The 23,539-nt window shown below is 45.6% G+C and overlaps 1 protein-coding gene across 1 annotated transcript in view; it reads right to left on the bottom strand.

Annotated features, from left to right (window-relative positions):
• Window positions 1-3,438: 3,438 nt before the first annotated feature.
• T265_10096 (hypothetical protein) overlaps window positions 3,439-23,539 on the bottom strand; it is a gene marked incomplete at both ends in the record, with an annotated part of 35,519 nt that continues 15,418 nt past the window's right edge. Inside the window, 7 exons of the mRNA XM_009176368.1 lie at window positions 3,439-3,758; window positions 10,322-10,448; window positions 11,040-11,275; window positions 12,837-13,127; window positions 16,480-16,593; window positions 19,279-19,461; window positions 21,832-22,068. Of these exons, the coding sequence (XP_009174632.1) occupies window positions 3,666-3,758; window positions 10,322-10,448; window positions 11,040-11,275; window positions 12,837-13,127; window positions 16,480-16,593; window positions 19,279-19,461; window positions 21,832-22,068 (1,281 nt within the window). The remainder of the gene's footprint in view (window positions 3,759-10,321; window positions 10,449-11,039; window positions 11,276-12,836; window positions 13,128-16,479; window positions 16,594-19,278; window positions 19,462-21,831; window positions 22,069-23,539) is intronic.

The raw sequence follows: 23,539 nt of genomic DNA on the forward strand, positions 1-23,539 counted from the left end.
TCAATGTGACCAATCAAAACGAAAGTCACTGCTGAATGTAGGCGAATGCCTCAATAGGTCAATTACGTGACGGTCCATAAACTTATCGGAAGGTGCAAAACAGAGTATGCAGCTGCACACGGACTCTCTGTTGGTCAGAAAATAAAATCAGTCGGATTTGGAAGCGTCGATTATGGTGAAATATCACAGTGTGCTAAACTTTGGTACTTTTTTGTTTCACACGTTTCTGTTTGACCTACAAACGGCAGGTTTTCTAAGCGTTCAACAAAGAATTCTTTGTCACATAGTATGCGTTATAATTCGTGTTGATGAAATTGAACATCCATGATGAGAACATTGTTTTGTAATCCTGGTGTGTGATGTTTTCAATGGGTATTTAGACCTCTACGTGAAAAGCTGAGAAGCACTGTACAGGTGCCACCTCCTTGCTGGGTATCATTACTAGTGGTTTTAACACTTAAATGTTCAGTCCCAAGCCGCTGATCAGCAGTGTCATTGACTTGCGTTTAAAAAAAACGGTTCCCCTGATCCAGGTTGGTTTGACATTGAAAATGCCAAAGTCCCCTACACTGCCATCAGTCTGAATGTGGCTCAGAGGAGGATGTGTCTGACTTCCTTTTGAGAAGTCATCACTCGTGGAGTCAGTCAACACGTGATCACATTATACGGATTCACTGAAAGGGAGGACGCATGAAACTATATCCTGCCTTCTAAACTCCAGTCAGACTGGCGATCGATCGGTCTTGGCTGAACAGCTAACTGTTCAAGCTGCTACCTGAGAGGATCGTGGGATATGCACTGCTGATGGCTCTCCAATGAAGATGGAACAGCCGTCAATTGCTTCTTCGCTCTTAGCTCTCGACTGGCTTCAGTGAATGGCGTCAAATCTACTCACACTACAAACCGACTGGCGGAGTAGCCTGAGTTCTGAGTCTCCAGAACTATCCTGGTCAGATCCCAATACCTGCGGAGAAATAACACTTCGTATTACCGAAGGCTTGCTACCACTGGCGTGTGATTCTCTGTTTGCAAGCAACTCCACTATTCTGTACTTGCTTCCGTGGGTGTCAATCGGTTTCGCAGATGCAAAACCATGATCAAAGATGTTAGACTGATGACAGAGAGATTAGTTTTGTTCGATCTGCATTCCGTGTTCGATAGCTAGCTAACTCAGTTCTTGGCGAAGGGGAGGATACAGGTAAACAAATATTAGCGGTCAAGAAGAGCAGCAAAACTATACTGCATCGATATTCGTAGTGCACTACACATAATTTTGCTGAAAATTCATCGAAAGCCCACAACCGGTTTCGCCCTTCTTGGGGCTCATCACTTAGGCGCAGTCCCCGAGTTTCCGTCAACCTCATGCTCTACTTTGATTGGTTTGCATTGATTTTTCAAACAAGCTCTAATTTTCCACCCTACGAAATCGATAATAGAGCAATATGAATACCATCCAGCAGGTTACTCTGAAAAAATGTTCCCAGTATTATTGTGTCTACCGTGATGCGTACAGTTCACTTATACTAACAGCTGCTTTCTTTTCCCTTCCAGAGGACTATTATGAACAATCAACAATGATATCACCTTCCAAATTTGGGAACCCACTGTCCCTCAAAATACCCTGACCTCACATGTAATTATACAGAACATTAACTAGATTGTACATGTGTTTGTCGCTCATCCTTCACTGTCCATTTTTTCCTAGGAATCCAGCAAGATACTTTTCGGAGCGAACCCATACTTCAACTACTTTGTGAACAGGATCACGTGTCAACTTAACGCATGACTAATTTCATGAAGTTCATTTTCATGACTTGCTTATTGTTTAGTCTACCATAAACCACGCTGATCGCTCCTATTTTGTTCGTGGTCAAAACATTGGGTTATTAGTCCACGCTACCTGAGCGTGAAACCGCATCAGGCATAGAGAAGTGCGACGCGTTGCTACGGGCCTCTGTTCAGCTGTAGCACCCTTTCAGCGCCTAACTGCCATGCCACTCATAGGAGGCACGAGGGCTGGGATACTGTTAGGTAGCCCAAGCCTAGACAAGGGAAGTCGAGAGGCAGAGGTCGGATTCGAACCATGGACCTTCCGGTCAGTAAATTCGCGCTCTAACCACTTGGGCCATCTGTTCAGCATTCAGAAAAAAGCCATTCGGTTGCTCAATCATTCAGCAGAGATGGACCATTCAGACGGGTAGTCAAAGACGGATTCTGAAGAACCAATGATGAGGTCTAGTGTCGTGGACTCACCAAATGCCCAACGGAAAAGTCAACAGAACATATGATGACCGAGGTAGAATGGAATCTGCCACATGTCGCACCAATGGGCCAAGTTCAATACGGAACTTTTAAAGGTCTCCTACTTGTTATTTCTCCAAACTGTCATCAACAATACGAATCTGATTAAAGCGCATATCTGACCGGGCCTACTTGCGGACGCATGGCAAGGTTAAACCGGACAGGGTTTATGACACATTAGCTTGTGATAAGTTCGAACAATATGCTGATTTAGCATTGTGATGCATTTCAAGCCAGCTATATCATTTCGCTGAAAAGATGGGGGAATTCAAGTCTTTTTTCATAGAACATATGTTTGTTTGACTTCCTTTGACTGGACAGACTGTGGATCACTCGGTATGGCAGATTCACCCTTGAAGGGCAGGGTTCATCGCGCAATCCAAACGCATAATCACCACGCGAGCATGACATTTTCACACAATTTGCAAATGGTGTGTATCACTAAGGGGACCCAGTTAAGAACAAGCGGTCAGACAGAGGATCAGTGACCTGTAGACCGCATACCACGTGGTGACTATTCATCAAACGGGTTAGAATTACAGGGTTATCCCTTAGCCACCGCGGAAACTGAACAGAAAGCTGAACGCTACCTCCGGGTCCCTACTGGAAAAGAAATACCCGATTCCAAATACCCAGTGGACTGGTAATGCCCCCAACCCAAAATCAAAGCACACGGAACACAGGCGACCTGTGATGAGGCGTAGTTCCATTGAAAAGCGTGTGCTACTTGATTTCACCAATTGAAAATCTCAATTTTCCGGTGATATTCTGTAGTCCAGTACCACTAGTGCGCATAGGCTTGAAGAGATGTTGTGTGCATGTTCCAAACTTCGAGAAAAGATTGAAAAGTTTCTTAGATCTGATATATAGTTAAGGGAATCCATTGATAAAATGATGTCACCATCTTACAGACGACCCCGTCTCGGCAGACTATCGAATTGGTTGTGGCTAGCGTGGAACAGCCCCTGGCTCCATGTGACTCGAGAGTCTCACCTTGTGACGCATGATAAACCCACTGTTCCAGAACGGACAACTGTGCTGGACCCGTGATCTACCACACAGAAAAAGTACCAACCCGTTCGAACAGCATGTGTACCCAAGAAACTCAGAGCTAACCCACAAAATTGCAGAAAGGCCATGCGTGGATAGAATTCTCTTTATTCGATAGCCGTAGACAATGAAACACATGGTGAGAGAGAGAGAGAGAGCAAGAGACACAAATTGGAGTAGAAAACGGTACGAATGACTAACGGTTTCTCGTGGAAACGAATCACCAGAGCGAAGGTAGCGATCGAAAGTCTAGCCAAAGCGCAAAATATAGAACGCAAATACCCAAACAACGAATCAGTTGACTGGCCGTTTCCTCATTCTGGAGGCGGGCCACACAATAAGCCATCTTGCGAGCATACCCCACCCGGGGGACAGTATGTGTCAGAGGTGTATGGACAGCAGGTGACCTGTGTAGGATGGAGAGGACGCGAGTCAATTAATACAATCAACTAAATAAGTAACAAGTTAAATACCACTGCCCAAGATGAGTGTAGGGGCGAACGGACCGACCGATATCACTGAGTAGAATGTGCATTACAAATGACTCCTTCCTTGAACTAGCTCGGAGAAAGGAGCAAAACAGAATAGCTCGACTGACTCCATGGGCCATATTTACATAAGCATAAAACTGTTTTCAAAATCCTAGCAAACAGTACCCGCAAATGTGCAGAGATATATGAAACAGTTTTGCACGAAACAATTCCCGAAAAATGCGGAGACCATTTGAGAGAAGGTTGACACACAAAAGCCATTCGAACGTCTAAACACAGACCGTGTGTTTCGTCGGTGCGCTAGCACCGCGGTCGGTCACTCAGATGAACGGGGTCTCAATGCCTGACACCAGATTAACAGCAGCGCTTGTGTGGTGCTAACAGATGGCTAACAAATCGACCGTGGCTTCCTTTCAACTGGGCGGGCGTTTAAGCACTTAAGACGATGAAATTCAAGGTGGTGGTTCGCCATACACCCACTCCGTTTTGAGCTGTTACATGGTTAAATGAACTTACGGTGGCTAGTTTATCCCAAGGGAGCGACACGCGGTTAGGTTGATAAATGAAGCAACTATCATGATAAGAAAAAAGCTGAAGCACACCTTTCCCCGTCGGGGCCGTTCGTGTTTCACAATCTAGCCATGACAGGTGTACCACCGCTGTCTACACTCGTACCGCCGCTTACCGATGACGAAATGAATAACCACAAGCCGAACCAGATTTAGACAGACGAAACATGAAAGTAAGGTTTCCAATAGAATCTGGAATCGCATCAAAGCTACCGCTACAGACTGTGTCCTGCGGGAGGTGGCAAAAGATTAAACGGCCCGAAAAACTCCTCAAGGCTTTGGATTGTAAAACCTAAACTTTGAAAAGAAAGTAGACTGCATGTGGATGACACTAATGGATTGGATCGCTCAATGGATGGTGACGCTGTGATAGTTTCGGAAGCTTGGGGAAATCAAGTAGCAATCGTGCAAAAGAAACAAGATGGTTTATTTGTGCTGTTGCTAAAATATTGTTAAACGAAGATCTGGTGACAGAGTTCCAAACAACTTCCGAAAAATCACAACAAGCGACCTTGACCACTTGAGACTTCCAACCCTTAGTAGTAGGTTAGTAGGGCAAACGAAATATAGTCAATGCATACGAATGCATGCGACAGGTTGCACTTAATGAGTTCACTGCGCAGCTACCCACCCCAAATCATCGGTGAACGAAACTGCGGCAGCTATAACCACTGTACGACGAGTACGCGGTTATTACAGCTGACAATGATGATGATGAATGAATGGAATTCTTAGATCCGAACAGTGAAAGGGCACGACATACGTACTTTACAGATGTGTGTTTGGGAATGGTCCGACTATCATTTGTAAAGGTTGATGGCAGCCAACAGCAGATTGTTAATGAGCGATCGATATATTGATTAATCAACCAAACAGTGAATTCAGACCAATCTGAATTCAGCAGTAATCCTTCAGTCCCAGGGTAATTATTCTGTCGAATCCACACCAAAGGCAGGAAGCAATGGACTCGAGTTTATCTCTTGTTAGAGGTTACCAACAGCGCATGCACCAAGCTTTGAACCAAGGGTTGAATCCGGACGTTCGAGCGTGTGACCGGTAAAAAACCATTGCAGGCTGGGCCACCCTAGAATTACCACACCTAAACAGATGAACCTGTTCACGTTTGAGCGGTGTCTATTAATCTCTATTCCCTTGAATTCCAGAAAAGGACTGAGGACGATAATTAAGACGACCAGTGGTTACGTCAGCCGCGTTACTTGACACCCAACACAAGCTGCAGTGGCGAGGAACAAATGATGATCAGATCTAGCTAGCTGTAACGCCATTTCGATGCCTCACTGCTGTACCACCCGAAGGAAGTAACGCGGGCCGTGATACTGCTAGTCTGCCCAACCCTGGACAGGAGTAGCTGAGATGCAGAGGCTGGTAAGTTTGCTTCTTAACCAGAAGCCCTCATTTAGTCCAGGAATCTCATCACACCACCATTAGCACCGAACTAGGAAGTAACATGCACAAGTGGAGTCATAGCACCAAGTACTAGGCGGCAGCATTCATGATCGGCTAATTGTAGTGGAACAGAACATTGGAAGCGTTACACCAGTCATCACATCATGACCAGATGGATACATTCAGACCGATGGGATGAAACGTGTTGCTACAGCATTCCCCCGACGGTTCAACTGTTCTTCCGCTATTCGTATGGATAGTTTTTTGGCCAACCCTTATCCGAAGACAACTGCCATCAACTTGCGGCATTCCGGAGGCAGTATTATGCGGTCAAACAACTGTCACGCTGGCTCTGTGCACAGAGAGAGAGAGAGAGGGACTGCGTGTGTGTGTGGTTGTGGACTTTGTCTAAGTATTTGACGTGTCTGCTTTCGGGCTGGTTTTACTGGATGATCAAATATGCTGATTCCGTAAGATTCACGCGTGTCGATCAACCCAACTTTGCTGAGGTGATGTCAGTCAAGGTCAACAAAAATGTCGCAACAGGCACTTGAATGTGCTGGTTCCAACCGTTACTCTTTAGCGCTCCTAACACGTCAGGTGGGGGAACGTGCACAACATAGTAAAAACAAAAGCAAAAATTCTGGATCTTTCGAGTGCATGGTGACGGGAACGGCAAGCTGCCAAAGAGAACACACGCAAAACTTAATTAGAAAGACGCGAACGGACCTATTCAACTAGGATGAAAATGGATTTTCTCATATGATCTGAAAGTAAAAGGAATGCGATGAATCGTTTAGCTGTAACACCCTTTCAGTGCCTAGAAGCCATGCTAGGAAGCGCGATGGCTGGGATACTGCCAGGTTAACCTAAGCCTAGACAGGGGAAGTCGGGAAGGCTCGAACCACAGCCCTTCCAATCAGCCAATTCGTGCTCTAACCACTGAGCCATCTCGCTGCTTACAATGCAGAAGCCGACATGACGCCGCTGGTGGTCGTTAATGTCATATTGCGAGCAATACTGGGAACACCCATCTGAAACAAAAACACTGCTGGTAAACGTAGCATCCTCTCGCCCAGAAGCGACTATCCTCGGTCGGGTCGCACCTACGGTCGCCATGTATAAAGAGAGCACTGTGGCTTTCTTTGAGCGTGTGATTATAGATGACAGGACTTTAACAACCAAGACAAGATGAAATGAACAAACCAAGCAAGGAAAAATAGAGAACAGCGGCACATAGTTTCAGTAATACGAAATCAATATCGCTATGTGATCACGCACTTAACAGTGCGCGTAAATTGATACGTCTGAACGAAGCCAGGAATTTGGAAATTGAAATGCTTGTTTCCAAACAACACAATCTGTTACATTTCGTCGTTTAGATCAACTTCTTAGACTGGTGATTCCATTGACAATTCGCAACTTTCCGATACGTATTTCGAGATGAAGCCATTTAGCAAAATCCGAGTGCAATATCGGATACGCATCTCGTTCAGCACTATCGCGACACACTGGGTCTGTTTAGGTGACTGCGAAAGCACAAAAAACTAGGTGGTTCCAACAGCACTTTGTGTGCCATATGAAACGATCGTACATAAACAAGTCAGGCAGTCGATGGATAGCAATTTCCGGTCGATTTCAGCATCACGCAGTGCAGTAGGTTAAACACGGTGTTACGGTCGTGAATGACGACAGTACTGACCGCGTTGTTGAACTGAAACTACTAAATATATCAGTAAGGCACTTCGCCTCAGGCCTACATACCACTGTTGAGATAACCCTACCGTTACTTGACTATTGACAAATATTTGAATGTGTTTACGGAATAAGCGTTTGGAACTTGGAAAGTAGGGGAACGCGGAGAAATACTTTCGCCCGTAACGTAAAAGACACAGAGAACGAAACGACGGTAAGCAAGCTAGAAAATGGACACACGAAGTTTCTTCACGTCGGTTGGATTGGATGGCATGCTCCGTACTCCGTCTCGCGATAGTAGAGTACACTTGTCTGAAACGCATCTATCAAAGATAGGTGTTCATTACGTGACGTAATTATTTGTTTCCCTATTCCTCCGACTAATTTATTACCCATCCGGTGGCTGCTCAAGATTGAACTATTCTATTTTACACATAGTCGACTCTGTGTTAACTGCTTTTCTATTGTCGATTTGTTCACATTTATTTCTGGGCTTGTTGTTGAACTGAATAACATTGCTCCCGTTTTATTTGTCCGATAGCACACTGCCCTTCGTGTGCCATCCTGTGTTGGTGACTGCCCAAGGTTCAATCCAGCCGTAAGCTTTCGTTAAGTCTCCTCACGATTTACTGTTAATTCATCATAGAACCACAGTCTACCTATCTAAAACTGTTCGCCCACGTCCGATTCAATATATTGTTCACTGTCCAATTGCGACTACTGAACAAATGCAGGTGAACTTCGTAGAATTCGGTTTCGCCGCAATTCTTACTGACCGTCCGTCGTTGAATTAGACTGTACGTTACCCGTCAGATGGGACACCTAGATCGTGCGTTTAGGCTAAATAGCCAGTTCATTGCTTTGAGGTCATAGGTTTATCCTATTCCTAAAGAAAACTATTCATAAGGTTGTTGAAAACTCTTCGACAGCCCACAACCGGTTTCGCACTTCTTGGGGCTTATCAGGTAGGCGCAGTCCCCGAGTTTCCGTCAACCTTATGTTCTACTTGAACCTTCAACAACTTTGTGAGTAGTTTTCCTCATAAAAATATACTGCGATATCTCGAATATCGTGGCAACTGAATCATGAGGCGGCCTGTGTGCAGCATAATCAGTTTTAGAACATCATAAACGAGAGATTCAGTTGAGTCTCTCGTGAAAACCAAACTGATTTGCAAATGAGTGTATTTCTCGAAAGTAGCCTATTCTGTTGCAGCAAGACATGGCTCAAAGCATTCACCCGTTCATACATTATTCCGTAGGCGAAAAAAAATTCCCGTATTCTCTGAATAGCAGGATCACCGCTGTCAAAAGTTCGACAGCTTGAAGTTCTATCCACTTGGAAAAGTACGATAAACTCCAGGAAGTCTCGTGGACGCTTCTCTAAAGAGCTCGATTATTCTAGCAGAAAAGCCAACAAACGCGTGCTGAAAGCCGAGCATGCAGAATTTGATTACGAAACGGTCTTTTCATATTCTGTGGTCAGCCATTGGATGTCTGGTCGGCTCCGTTAATCTGCTGGCCAATTGCTCAACCGCATCTGGTCTAGTTTTCAAATTATCGACTTTAACTTCTGACTTGGCGCCACGATTTCATCCACTTAAAATATGGGTGATAAGATAAGGAGAAAAAATCGGGAAACATGGAAGACATTAGTCTGTTGGTGAGTACAGTTCAGAAGGAGTCGCCAAACTGATTGAATACACCTAAAATAAATCACACGACTCATTGCCAAGTCAGTAAGTGACAAATTTTGGTTTGGTCAGTTCTGAACAAAGGATCGAACGAAAAGTCGATCAACTAGTTGTATAAAGTACAAAACATGATCTCTATAACCTGAGGATCGACTGGTGTCCGTAGGTGAGCCATTTTTTCTCGAAAACTACCACGTGAATGATTCCAACGAAACCAAGAAACGTGGAACTACAGATATCACAAGCGTCCAGAGGTCTAAACGTGGCGATCATTTTTTTAACGCGTACTAAAGCCGTTATGTTTTTGTGGTGGCTGAGTTTCGAAGTTTCAATGACCCTGCAGTGGCCATACCTCAGCTCCTCAGGGATCAACGACATCAAAAAATTAATGGGGATCAGTCGGACGAAGAACAGCGAGTCTCCAAACTGCAAGAAATCCGATTGCAAAGAGCTCCCGAGAGGTCGCACTGTCTACTGCGAAGGAAGTGTTAGAACAGCAGGATGTTCCCCCCAGGGTAGTCATTTCCATATTCAGGGGATCAGTGATGCTATCTTTCCCTGAGGAGAACGAGTTAGCAAAGGGCGGCCCTTAAAAACGCACACTCCGACCATGGCAAACAGCGTACTATATGGTACGTTCTATAAGCGGTGCCGGATATCCAAAGCCTGACCGGTCTTTTGGAAAAACCGATAAGTAAGCATTACCTATATCTTACAAAATCCAAGTGCGATTCTAAACAGACCCTTTTGAGCAACCGTTAGCTGAAAAGCCGTCAGAGTGAACTACAATCACACAGAATAGCGTACCCGTCAGTCGAAAGAGTGATTTCGTGTCAGTCAATTTCTTGGGAGTTTCGACTTGAAACCGGTTGTGGGCTGTCGACGGATTTTCAGCAACCTTATGAGCAGTACGTTACAAAGAGATACTGAGTATTATTTTCACCGAAAGAGAACCAGGCAAGTGTGAGCACCTTTCCGCCCGTAAGGAATGTGCGTCACACAATAGCGACCAGACTCCGGTTCGGAACGTTGCATTCTTTGCTTGGTGTTTCGGACAACTAAGAAGTTTACAAAAGCATGCCAGTGTTAAGAGGAAAATCAATAGCGCAACTTACCCCCTTCGGAGCACAGGTGTAGTGATGTTCCAAGGACGGACAACACTGTTGATTTAGACCGCAGATGCGTTCAAGGTCTGGACATACGGTGAATTTCCGAACGTTTCTCCGATAGTAAAAGTCCAAGCTGAAGTAGAAACGCGTGCAAAAGCAGTGTGGTTAAGTCTGACAGAATCGCTCCGCAACAGAATTATAGCGAAAAGGAGGCACAATTCTAGGTACAGCGTAAACAGTCACGGATGAAATAATAATCGATCAGCCATAACAACCTTCCGGTGAGAAGCACGAGCGCTGAGGTACTGTCAGGATGTCCACACCTAGTCAGGAGCAGTGCAAATGCTGCGGTTGGGTTCGAACCTTCTGGTCAGTGAGTTCGCGCGAGATGGTTAGAGCACGAATTCCGTGACCGGAAGGTCCGTGGTTCGAACTCGACCTCTGCCTCTCGACTTCGCTGTCTAAGAATGGGCAACCTGGCAGTGAAGCAGCCCTCGTGCCTCCTTAGTGTGGCATGGCAGCTAGGCACCAGAGGGGTGCTACAGCTGAACGATATATATATATATATATATATATCGCCTTAACCACAGAGCTATCTCGAGCTATTCCATTAGATGTTGGGGAAAATTGTATAACTCTAGCCTCAAGTCCATTATGATAAAGCTTTGAACATATATACTGAAGAGGTGTTCGATGGCAAAGGAAAAGACAAATGGTGACTCACAGGAACATCGGATTGATTCTAGCGGCCGTAGTCTTCAATGCGATCGAACGAGCGTATGGAGGTTGTGATTCGAACCCTTGCGGAAAACCTGCAGACACACCATTGACACTCATTGCCGGTATCAGATACGGTGCGAAAGAGGTTTGGACATTTTGACTTTCTGATAGACATTTACCATTCCCCGTACAACGACTTCCACGAGGACAGCAATGCTCTCCATCCGAGCAGCATACACCCTGTTGAAAGTGGCAGACGTAGAATTATTTTTTTAAAAAACCAACAGACGAGAAAAAAATCATGGTACCAAAAGTTCTGAGTTAATCGAACGTAATGGCCATAGACAGACCTGATGCAACAGAAGAGTTCGTGTTACCGGAGTACAGGCGACCGAATAAGACCGTTAGTTTTCCACCAAGGAAACACGAACCAATGATCTAGATGCGCCACAAGGGACGTTAAGGACACGCCGGTAGCAGCTACCATTTCACCAAAAATGTGGAGAACGAGAGACAGCGTTGAATTCGGGGTGAAATTGAGTTGTGCAAGCTCGAACGCAGTCAGCTGTGCATTGAAAACGATAGCTTTGATGCAAATGCGTGTGTGATTGTTCTACGCTCGGCAGTACACAAACTGCCGAATCCAAAAGCACGATGTTTATCAAACAGAGTGCGTGAATTTGCTTAGGGCAGCCCTCATTTTGAGTTGTCATGTCACAGATTGATCGTACTCAGTTTCCATTCTGCACTTGTCTTGGAAAAAGTGGATCCCCAAGGCAGGAAGATGGCCCTTTGACAGGTAAAGTATACGGCCTAACGAGCCTAAATAAACTATGAACTGACTGACCATGATTTGTCGATCCTTCTCCCAGGGTATTAATCATCCAGGCTACTAACTAGGGGCCGCTTTCATACATACGGTCACGAAGAACACGAAAAAAGCCGACAAACAAAAGGATTATTCAAGTGTTTGTAGAGGGAAAGGAAACTGAGACGGCCGGCATGATATCTTCTCAATCCTTGAATCAGGATAGTCACAAAGGTTAGGTGTTGCGACCAAAGCACATGAATTCGAAAAACACTTTCGAGGTGATTGGTTGAACAATCAAGCTTCGTTGATGTGGTCTTCAGTTTTGAGGAGGTGAATTAACTCCTTCACCCATCAACAACGAATCAAAATATTACACATGAACCGATGTTACATCGACAAAGGCCGCCGACCCGGACGGTGCTTGTATCAGCGTCTCACGGATTCCGACCTATTCCCACCAGGTCACATCTAGCCCCATCGGAACAAGTATGCTAACTCCCAATTCATAGACACACCAATCTTATGATCCGAATAAAGGTTCACTTGTCTAATCTCTTCAATTACCGATATATCTCCTTTAGGAGGGAATCCGCGATCAGCAAAGCCCCAGCGAATGCATCAAAACAATTGGTGGAGCTTTTCGACAATGCAATGCAATACTGACCAACTGCAGGAGATCCAATTCTGAAGGCTGCTAGATAGCTAAAGCAGAATCATTTACCCCAGTAGAATATCGGAACTGCAATGCGTGGCAGCAACACACGACAGCAGTTGAAAGTATCCAAATGACCAGCAGAAAGTGGCACTTTTACTTATCAACCAAGTAACTTGGGTGTCCAGTCGTTCAGCTATAGCACCATTCCGGTGCTTATCGGCCATTTTACCGGAAGGAAACACGAGGGCTGGAATAAGGCCTAAAGCTAGACAGAGGAAGTCCCCTACCAAACGTTGTGCGCAAGCTCCAAAGGACATTCAAATCGAAGGACTCACTGCAGTCGCGGGACAACATCTGCGACGAGGCTGTCCAGATCTGTCAGCACAACAGAACCCGCTGCTTGGACACAAATCGCCACACCACTCGGCATTCGCAGGCTTGCCAAGTTGGAAGTTCAAGTTGGTTAGGGCTGGTGGAAGTGAAGATTGTCCGGTGGTCGGCTGCATTCGATGCGCATCTGAAATGTCCTTTTTCGACTGGAGGTTCAGCTTACGAACACAATTACCAAACCAGTCGCATGTTGTGTTGGCAGGACAACAATGCAGTCGATCTCTACAGCAAGTCGCCTGAGGGAGAGATCAATAATAGTGGGATGCAAGGGTTGCAGAATTATTGAGTAAAATACCAACCTGATAAATGCAACGGTAAGAAGAAAACAGGATAATAAAATTCCAATTTCAGCCGGTTGGTGTATTTCTTCCGTGTTTTTTTTGCATACACCTGGACTTGTGGATTGGCAGACAACACGGAATATTGTGTGGAATTCATTGCACCTATATTGATAGAGATTATCGGTAGAATCAAAGACGTAGAGGTGTAGCTGCGCTATGCTTAAGTTCGATACAGCTGCTCAGGGAAATGCATGGTCCGAGATGAATGTAACGCGAGTGGAATCGTGGCCAGCACGACGAAGTCGATTCAACCTACTACAGATAATCCAACATTAAACCATCATCAAAGTAAGTCAGAAGTAGGATCATTTTTGGATACAATCGATTCCGAATGAGCCATTTCATGTCATTTATAGTGTTCCCAATAAACTGCCAGTATCTCTCCAACGCCGTTGCTTGACTACAGCCGAGGCAGTCGCTATACGTCTGCGAAACCCGGTTGTGCTGTCCAGAACGTTCCCTACGGACGCTGAGTCTGCCTTGGTCATGTGACACGAGTCAACCGGCCAAATCACTTAAAGGCCCTCCAGAGTGTTTCACAGCATCCAACTAGATGCGACGTGGGGGCACAGACCACCAATCGTCCGTGTCTCCATGTTTTGCATTTCACCTGTGTATTTCATTTTTCGCTGCTATTTTACCAGAGCACTTGAGATTTTATCAAAAAAAAAGGTCAACCAACCAGAAGCGCGAGGCTAAAGTTTGGATGAAAAGTAGAAACTGGAAGAAACAAGCCTCGGAAGAGTTGAAAATAAGCACAGAAAATGTGTCTGCACATTTCGAATGGACCTGATGAACGAACTGTTTGAACCGGTTTAGATTGTTCACATAACCTTTCCGAAGCTTCGGGGGCACAGACCACCAATCGTCCGTGTCTCCATGTTTTGCATTTCACCTGTGTATTTCATTTTTCGCTGCTATTTTACCAGAGCACTTGAGATTTTATCAAAAAAAAAAGGTCAACCAACCAGAAGCGCGAGGCTAAAGTTTGGATGAAAAGTAGAAACTGGAAGAAACAAGCCTCGGAAGAGTTGAAAATAAGATAAGCACAGGTGTCTGCACATTTCGAATGGACCTGATGAACGAACTGTTTGAACCGGTTTAGATTGTTCACATAACCTTTCCGAAGCTTCTCTCTATTCACTACCAGCAAACGGGAATGAAACAGAAACGCCAGAAGTGACTGCGAAAATGCACACTGCACACACATAGAAGGTCAACAATTGTTGTCTTATTACATCTAGAAGTGGTGTTACACTCAATCGATCACCCTGCCTTGTGATAACGTGTCTCTACCAAAGGTGCGCCGAAGAATTTCGTCACTATTCTTCAATGCTTCTACGAAAACGCCCGTTCGCGCGTGAAATTCGACGGAGATGACTGTCCTCAGTTTGTCCCCAAAAGTGGCATCTATCAGGGCTGTCACTTTTCTTCTTCAACTTTGAATAAACTATCAAAGAAACATTTGTCATGTCTGGAGTCACCTGGAGCTTCATCCCGTGGAGCATGCAAACACCAGTACATTCACATTCCATCTAGATGCAAAATACACTAAGCAATCCAAATGGTTTGGTAGTACTTCAAACCGCAAAACAAACACCAAAGCTGATCACGGCATCAGAACCACTAGAAATAATGCATGGATTTGTCTATTTGGGTAGTTGCATCACATCGGACGGTAGGATTGTCGATGAAGTGCATGCTAAATCCGGTTCTACGTTCCGTCAGCCTTGGCACTTTCAGCTACAACGGAGAAAGGCTGCTCTGGTGTATATCACGTACCAGGGTCAGGTACGAATGGCTTGGAGGTACTCACCGATCGGGTGATGCTGTATGTGGTCTGTTGCGCTTGATTATTAACCCGTCGCTTTTTTACGGTTCTTCACTATCAGTAGTCATCAGTCAGCTGCGGTGACCCAAAAAACCGAACATTCCGTCAAACTGAAATAAGTGGAACTTGCGGGTGCAGTCCCTCTTTGGTACGTAATCGTGAATCCGTTGATTCCAGCCGACCACAGTTTTATTGTTCTGAGACAACGCTAGTGACGAAATACCTGAAAATGTCTCGGATCTCCCGAACACAGTGACCGAGCTGCACAGCCGCACAGCAAGGCAGCACACACCGCGATCCGACCTAAGCACCGTTTGAAGCCAATGATAATACTCACTAGTGTGCCAAATTGGTAGAAAAAATCCGGCATCCCAAAGTTACGAGTTGGCCTCATTCGTCTTACTGAGACCAGAGCTGATTTCGCTTCGGAAATGGCTTTCCCCCCCCCCCACACACACACACACAACTCCTGTCGCTTCTTGCGTGACTAGAAGCATATTCAAAATCTGAGCATCCCACGACATGGATCAACACATTGAGGGTTCGATGAACACGCTGAAGGATTGGACGTCCCTTGTCAGTCTCCCTAATGAAGTTTGCTTTTCTTCGTCTACAAAATGAGGACAATGTCGTCTGTATGTTCCAGGGCGAAAAGGCTACAGCTCGTGTACAGGTCTTATATGGTGTTGTATGGGTCGGAAACCTAACCGCTGAGCGCTGAGGACGTAAAAATCTTTCAGTATTCGGAGCATCGCCCGAGTCTGGTGGGAACATTGGCTCAGTAACGCCAAAGTAGGTCGAATGGTTTTTGGAAGAAATAACTCACTCACATAAAATGAACTAACCGCATTCCATAGGTTGGATTCGCTTGGCTATGTGTTCGGTATGCCAGTCGATCGACATTTTCCGACATTCCTTTCCCCACAACCCCAGGGAGGATGGAAACAAGCCCGGGGAGATCAAGTAGTAACTTGGTGACGAAGTATTAAAGCGATTGCAAGCAAACCCAGGTGGGCTTCGCACTGGATGGAGACCCCAAGATGGCACACATCAATAGTTAGAAATGTTGACAGACATGGCCCAGTTCGCGCTCTCATTGGCGCGCACACATCCGGGCTGTTGCTTAGCACCCTCATTGGCGCGCACACATCCGGGCTGTTGTCTTCAACGCATAGCTCCCCTCCTCATATCCCCTTCAATGAGCCATCCACTAGCCTTTGAGTTGATCACATCGTTCACTGCGTGGCTATTTACATCTAGCTCCCCCAGATCATTGACCAACGAAACTGTGGCAGCTGTACAACACACATGTACGCGGTGTTCATGGAAGGGTCACGGGTTAATGTTTACAGAGAACCAAGATAGCCAGAAAAGCATAAAAATAACCATCACCAAAGGCGTTGGCCACAAACTCACGTTGGCAAAGGGACAGCACGCATAGACACCTGTTTTGTGAAGGCAACAAGTTTGGTTATATTTACAGATGTGCCTCCTATCCGGACAAGTGATGTTGGGCGGGAGTAATGCCACCTAGAACACAAAAGGGTTACACAAAAATGGTAAATCAAAGTAGTCTATTTTAATCCACTTGCATACGATTGCTTGGTAGCTATGGAAAACACTGTGTTACGGAACTAAGACAGCCAATAAGCGACAAATCCGACGATTACATTGTCAAGACCGAAATTTGGTGCACCCTTATGAGTTCACTGATGGCATCAATAGTACAAAAACTTGGTATCCGAGCCGTTTTCCAAAAAAACGTCACACATCTCTCAAATCCCGAAAGTCATCTACAAAGGTCATCGCCATGAAAAGATTATGAACTGTGAACATATGAAATCTCAAAAAGTCTTTTTAGAAAAATCTGGAGGACAATCCGGAAACTTACACTGAGCAACCTTACATAAAAGCCTCCTCAGGTCAAACGATTAGGCCAAAAGGTTGGTTGACTGGTGAACCAACAAGAAAAATACCTTAATGACGACAGAGTCAATGGACGTTAGATTTTGGCTAGAAGTTTTCCGTTTTGTCGGTTTGGTGTGGATGAATAGGGGCTGCAGTAATAGGCTAGGAGGAATATCTCACACGAATTTGGGTCAAGTTTGGGAGTATGACTCTTCGATTCATTTCAGTTACGTACAGGCTTTCTCTTAAAATTTTCGGTGGCACGTATGGGTGAATTGGCGCTAGAGTAAATAGCTTGGGGCGACATGGCTTAAGTGGTTAGAGCGCGAATTTACTGACCGGAAGGTCCGTGGTCTAGGCTTGGGCAACCTGGCAATATCCCAGCCCTCGTGATTCCATGGGGTGGCATGGCAGCTAGGCACCGAAAGGGTGTTGCACCTGAACGATTTTTCTTAAATAGCTTGACGGAAAAAGGTGATGTGAAGTTTTCGTGTTTGACTTTCTACCTTAAATCTTCATCAGTCTACTAAGGAATTTCGCTTGACAGATGATTGCACACCACCACGTGTCAAGCGATCTTCACGCGATCGTCCATTCTACGCCCTCGATTCTAGACACACTGAGACGCTTGAGGATTTCTGCCACCTCTGCCATCAGGTGCGAATGGTTGTCCCCTGCTTAAAAAGATCGCATCCATTCGTCACCGTGTTTAACGCAGGTTGCCGAGTTTTGACCACCGCCTGATATACACCTACACTTCTCGGTGGTTCGTTTGTGCTTCTCTGTTCACAGTCCTGGTGTACAGTTCACTGATCAGCTGCCCTATGTAGACCCTAGTCAAGTCACTGCATTTAGTTTAACACACGAAGTTCTTGGCCTTTTCAACCGCGAGATGACCATTCAATTTCGCCAATACTGTACGCATCTGTCACACGTATTCACTGTTACACGTATTCAAAGCTGTTCGAACAACCTCTGTTTTTTGTGGAATGCTTGTCGTGTACACCCATTTTCAACCCGCTCTTGCTACTGAAACCAATACCACTAGTACTTATCGCCTGATCGGATCACCATCTGTCCAACCTCTTGAAATATGGTTTTGACATCACAATGGGCTACTGTCCCTTCGATCTCTTCCGTACACCACGCTTTGATTCAACCAAGTTCTGATGACAACAGCGGTACATACCGTTTTAGGTTGGACTCACAAGTGGTCTAATACGGCACCTGCAGAAGCTAGTTCTTGACTGATGGCAAACTTTAGTTCCCCACTACTCAGTATACCTGAAAGGGACTCCATATCCATGCTAAACTGTACGCGGAGGTTAGTATTACCGATAACAATACGCGTCTCGCAAGACCATCGATTAAATTTCGCTGAACTCCCGAAAGTAGACGAAAACGCTAAAAGGGATGTCCACGAGGACGTGAATGAACTCTTCACAGTACTGACTATTGCAGCAAGTCACAATTCCATGGACCGAAAATACGCGATCCAGTCAGAGTGGGATACACTTTCAGGTGTGGGAAATAATGTAACCATGATAATAAATAGTGGGTCAACTGTGGAACCCTTTCAGTGTCTTGCTGCCATGCCACCTCGAGAATCAGGAAACCCGACATACGGCCAGGCTGATCCAGCCTAGACAGGAGCAGGCGAGATTCAGGAGTCGCGTCCGAACCACAGGCCTTCCGGTCAGTAGCGCCTGAACAACTGGAGTTCAATAAAGTGAGAAACGAAGGGAAGGAAACAAAATCCCTAGAACGCTCTCTACACAAACGTCGCTTGTATTCAGTGTCCCTCTAAGAATTCTAACAGTCAATTGGTTGCTCCTCTTCCCCACGTGTAAATCATCATCAACGCGAACGATAATTGACCTTTTCAAGCTATGCTATGTGACCGACACCATCAATCTGCGCTACCATAGTTCTTCTCTGCATACAAAACAATCGGTGCATGAAAAAAACGCACCGTCCATCGTTTTCGGGCACACTGGATCCGAGGAAATTCACAACAAAGAAATAGATAAGCAAAAACGCCAACAAACCTGACGCGATTATCATTGCCGCAGAAGCTTCATCCAGTTCCAAACTAGGTCTGACCACGGCAATCGAACACCTAAAGGCTAGTAACCGGCAAAAATAGACACACATCATATAAAAGAGGGTGCTCAAGCGAAAAAAACGGGTAAATTTTATTGTGGTGACAGGGACCAATCAAATGTGGAAGAGATGTACGACAACCGGACCACGAAACATACTGACAGGGACTAGATGGGCTGCTTTACTCTTTTTTGCAAAACTTACATTGGCCTTCGACACAGTTGGCTTATCCACGGTAGATGCCTGTTGGCGAGCTGGAGTTTTCACTAACCAAGGGATGGATTCAGGTAGCCTGTTGGTAGTTCCTGCTGGCAAACACATCATGGTGTGTCCATCACATCGTGTACCATATGGACAACAGTGCAAACCATCTGAGCAGCAAACACCCTGAGAGCAGAAGAACGAATAGCATGGGAGCAGATCACGGGCAACTGGCAGTGTTGTGCTAAAAGCTGTTCTATTGCCTGCTGGACATCAGGAACCTCAAAGTGCTTCGAACACATGTGTCATTGGTTCTGCGTAGACTTCGGTGACCGATGACTGAGAGCGTCGGTCACAAAGCACTAGTACACTTCAACAACAGGTAGTGTAGTTGAAAAAGGACCGAAAAGGCTTTCCAATCGTAGTACTCAGTCCTTCCGTCATAGTGCCAGGAATGATACCACTATCGCTTACGGCCTAGACTAGATTAGGAGGAGAACGATGTTATTGGACAACGGGATGGTGAGAGAATGTTACAAGTGTTCTGAGGTGAGACATGAACTCCAGATAGCACCTCGACATTATGATTATTTTGACGAACGGATGAGGAATTTTACGACGGTTGTGTACTGGTGACTAGTAACTTTCTACGAGGACAAATGCGTCTGTATCAACCGTCAGTCACGTGACAGTTCGTGGTGAGTGGCCTTGTTTTCTTTGAATGCTTCATATAAGCGGCTCCCTTCCACTAACGGGTGCGAATTTCCTCAACAAGGTAAGGGGCATTTTGACGAAGGTATGGTATATCGGGTTCAAACCACGGACGTTCCAGTTAGTGAATTCGCGCTCAAACCACTGAGCCATCTCGCCCCCTATTGATTCACTTCCCTTTCGAGTAGAGGATAATCGAATTCTGCGGTTATTTTTTTACTGGTTCGGTTGTCCGGGTGCACTGACGAAAAACGTGTCAGACTTCGTACATTACCAAGCCTCTGCATCACCCACGTTGGACATGCTGAGAGATGACCGGCATAGTATCAGATGGTGATATAAAGGGCCAAAATCACTATGTTTGTCGACGTTCGAACCGTGGCGTGTCGGGGATGACAGGCATTAGAAAATGTCAGTAACGTGAAATCCGTACGCAGAATCCAAATGCGAACGAGTTGGCATGCAAGGAGCTGAATTCAATCAGGTCTGACAAGTTAAGTTCATCAACCGTGGCCAAAAAGTCATCCATAAGAAAGAGTTACCGGAAGGATCAAGTGCCGACAACTACCTGGCGAGGCCCAATGAAGACAAAAATTCTTGTCATGCTGAGCTTCTCAGATGCCGATTACTTAGTGCATATCCACCTGCATCGAGCATTCTGATCGACACACACCCCAAACGTGAAATCTGCACATTGACCGATCGATACGTGCTTCAAACGGATTGACTATAAATGCCTCCTTTCACACAGCCAACTCTGTTGTGTACCCATATTCGAATACTGAGTGCTGAATTTGTACATGCCTGATTAGCAAGGAGTCTTTATGGATGTTGTGTAGAGCCCGCTGGACACTAGTGGGACCACTGAAGCGGCCGGAAAATTGGGACCCCAAACTAACGACGGGAGTCTAAAATGCGGCTCATCTTGAAACGCATCATGAAGCAGCAGAGGGCTATGGGATCCCCTCTGTCAAGCGGCCACTTTCTACAAACATGCTTAACACAGTGATTGAATAAATCAGTCATTATAATGCCTCTTCCTTTGAAGAGCTGGGGATTCATTTACATTCGAGGATGAAATCCAATGTAAGGCAACCAGCTGTTCGCAAAAGTAGCATGTTGAACTATATCCGGAAGACCGTTCACTGCGGCGAACCTTTCATTGCGAAATTGCAAAGTAAACACATCCTGTTCAACTAATAGCAACAATAATGACAATGATAATACCAGGGTACGGACAAAATATCATGCGTGGGGCGGAGAGATCAAAAATCTATCTTCATCAAATCCCGTGTTCTGTGCCAATTTCAGGGAAACGACAGCGTAAAATCGGACTAAACCACATTAGACGGCTTCTCAATTCACCGATAAGACTACCCTTGACAACATCAAGTCTAGGGGATGTTTGGACTTAATACGTAATTGTTCATTCACCAGTGCCTTAATGCGTCAGAACCAAGATTGCTGATAACCGTTCAGTTGTAACACCCTTTCGGTGCTTATCTGCCGCACCACTCGAAGGAAGCACAAGGGTTGGGATACTGTCAGGTCGCCCAAACCTAGACAGGGAAAGTCGAGAGGCAGAGGTCGGGTTCGAACCACGGACCTTCCGAACAGTAAATTCGCGCTCTAACCACTGAGTCATCTCGTCCCCCGAACCAAGACTGCACTATCTCGAGAACAGCCAAACCGAAGTTGTAATTGAGGCTATGAATTCGCACGTGCCATTTATCCGTGGAGTTAGCGTCTACACTGAGGGCCCACCAGAATTCAGGTATGCTATGACATTCACGTCACAGGAAGTCATTCATGCAGTCACACTGAGAACTCGTCATCGCAACTCACGTTCGGGAAGGGACAACAGGCAGTAAGTCCAGAGGAGTCCTTGCAACAGGTCCCAGTCGGGCAGGCCATCTGACAAGTTTCATCAGCCTTAGGGTCCATCGGCTGAGATATGCTGATCATCAAGTTATCAGCAGCTGATGGGCGGTTTTCGGTTGGTTTAGGAACACAACGACTGTGCTCCAGATCACAAGTGGTGTTCTCAGGGCAGCAGTGTGCTTGATCCGAGCAACAGACAGCCTGTCCGAATAGACACAGAGACAGAAAGAGAAACAGAGAAAACGTGTGAACAGACGGTGGATAGCTAGGTGGATAGATATTAGATACATAGATATAGATAGTACTAATATAGAGCTATTGGTGCTAACAAGCGGAACAGTAGTTACACCTATAAACCAGGTGAATTGCTACCAAAAGGCGAAAGGGTAGTCAGTGTCAACGGCACGATCTCGAGGATGGGTTGAATGGCCTCGAACGCAATTAAAAGGATAAGAACTTCGGATCCAGAATGAAGAACATGATCCACATCCTCGGGAAACGAAAAGACAATAAATAGGTCCCTTTAAAAACATATAACTATTGGAGCTGTCAAGGGGCAGATTCCTTCGGAAGAGTTGGTTTCACGGAAAATTTCATAACCTGAAGTTTTTCCTGCAATTTAGGCGTAGAGATAAACGTCCATGCAGGGACCAATCACTGTGTATCGGGTCGAACCAATAACTGTCCGTCCGGTTAGTCGCGGACGGGAATGGTACGAAAATCAATTCGACAGGCCATGTCATCTGTTCGCGACAGAAAGAAAGAAAGCGTTCAGCTGTAGCACCCTTCCGGTGCCTAGCTGCCATGCCACCCGAAGGGAGCGACAGACCTACCGCTAATCAATAAACCCATTGAAAAAGATAGTGTGAGGCCTACTGATCACTGAATGTCATGACTAAAACCGTCGGATAGGTTGACCAGTACCGTTCTGAGCCCGTCTAGTCCTATTGGCCTAACCGGGTTACCATTTGTATCTTTCTTTTGTGAACAGCTCTCTTCCCATACGGGCGTAGTTAATCGGGATGTTTCAGAAGAAGAGAAACACTTGAGTCCATTTTTTTCGTCCCTACTGAGGCCCATCAATAGTACGAAAATTTAAGCCGCAGGCATGCAGAGCGAGCGTGTCGCCACTTCATCACGGACGCCCGAGGAACACAACTGAATCACCTACAGGTGACTGAATTCATGGTCAAAGGCAGTAGCAGAGTTATCCCACCCGTAAATGAGTTTGTTTTTCGCTTAGCGGATGACCTTACCACACAGCATGTAATCACACCCCGATAACTATTACGACGCGTCAGATTAACTGTCAAACAAGCTCTCTCACTGAACCGCAGCGTCCAGTTAAGTTAGATAGTCAGCTTTCATCCATTTGGCGGCAAAGTGAGGAGAACACCTCTCCCAACCTCTGCCAGACAACCACCTTCGGTTGGATTCGTCGCTATAGAGAAAGTTTTACGTTTATCCATATAGCACCTACAATTATCGTCCCAATATAAAGACATCAAAAAACCTATGGACACATAGCGGCTATCAAAAACATGGGAGCCAATACTCTTACGGTCATTAAATAACTTGGGCGAAACCGAAGAAAGCCGGTCACTTCAGAGGGGGAGGATCACTAAATAGCAGCTCCATGAAAAATGTTATCAACCCTACTTGAGGATGAGAA

Source organism: Opisthorchis viverrini (genome assembly GCF_000715545.1).
Source record: "Opisthorchis viverrini unplaced genomic scaffold opera_v5_330, whole genome shotgun sequence".
NCBI lineage: Eukaryota > Metazoa > Platyhelminthes > Trematoda > Opisthorchiida > Opisthorchiidae > Opisthorchis > Opisthorchis viverrini.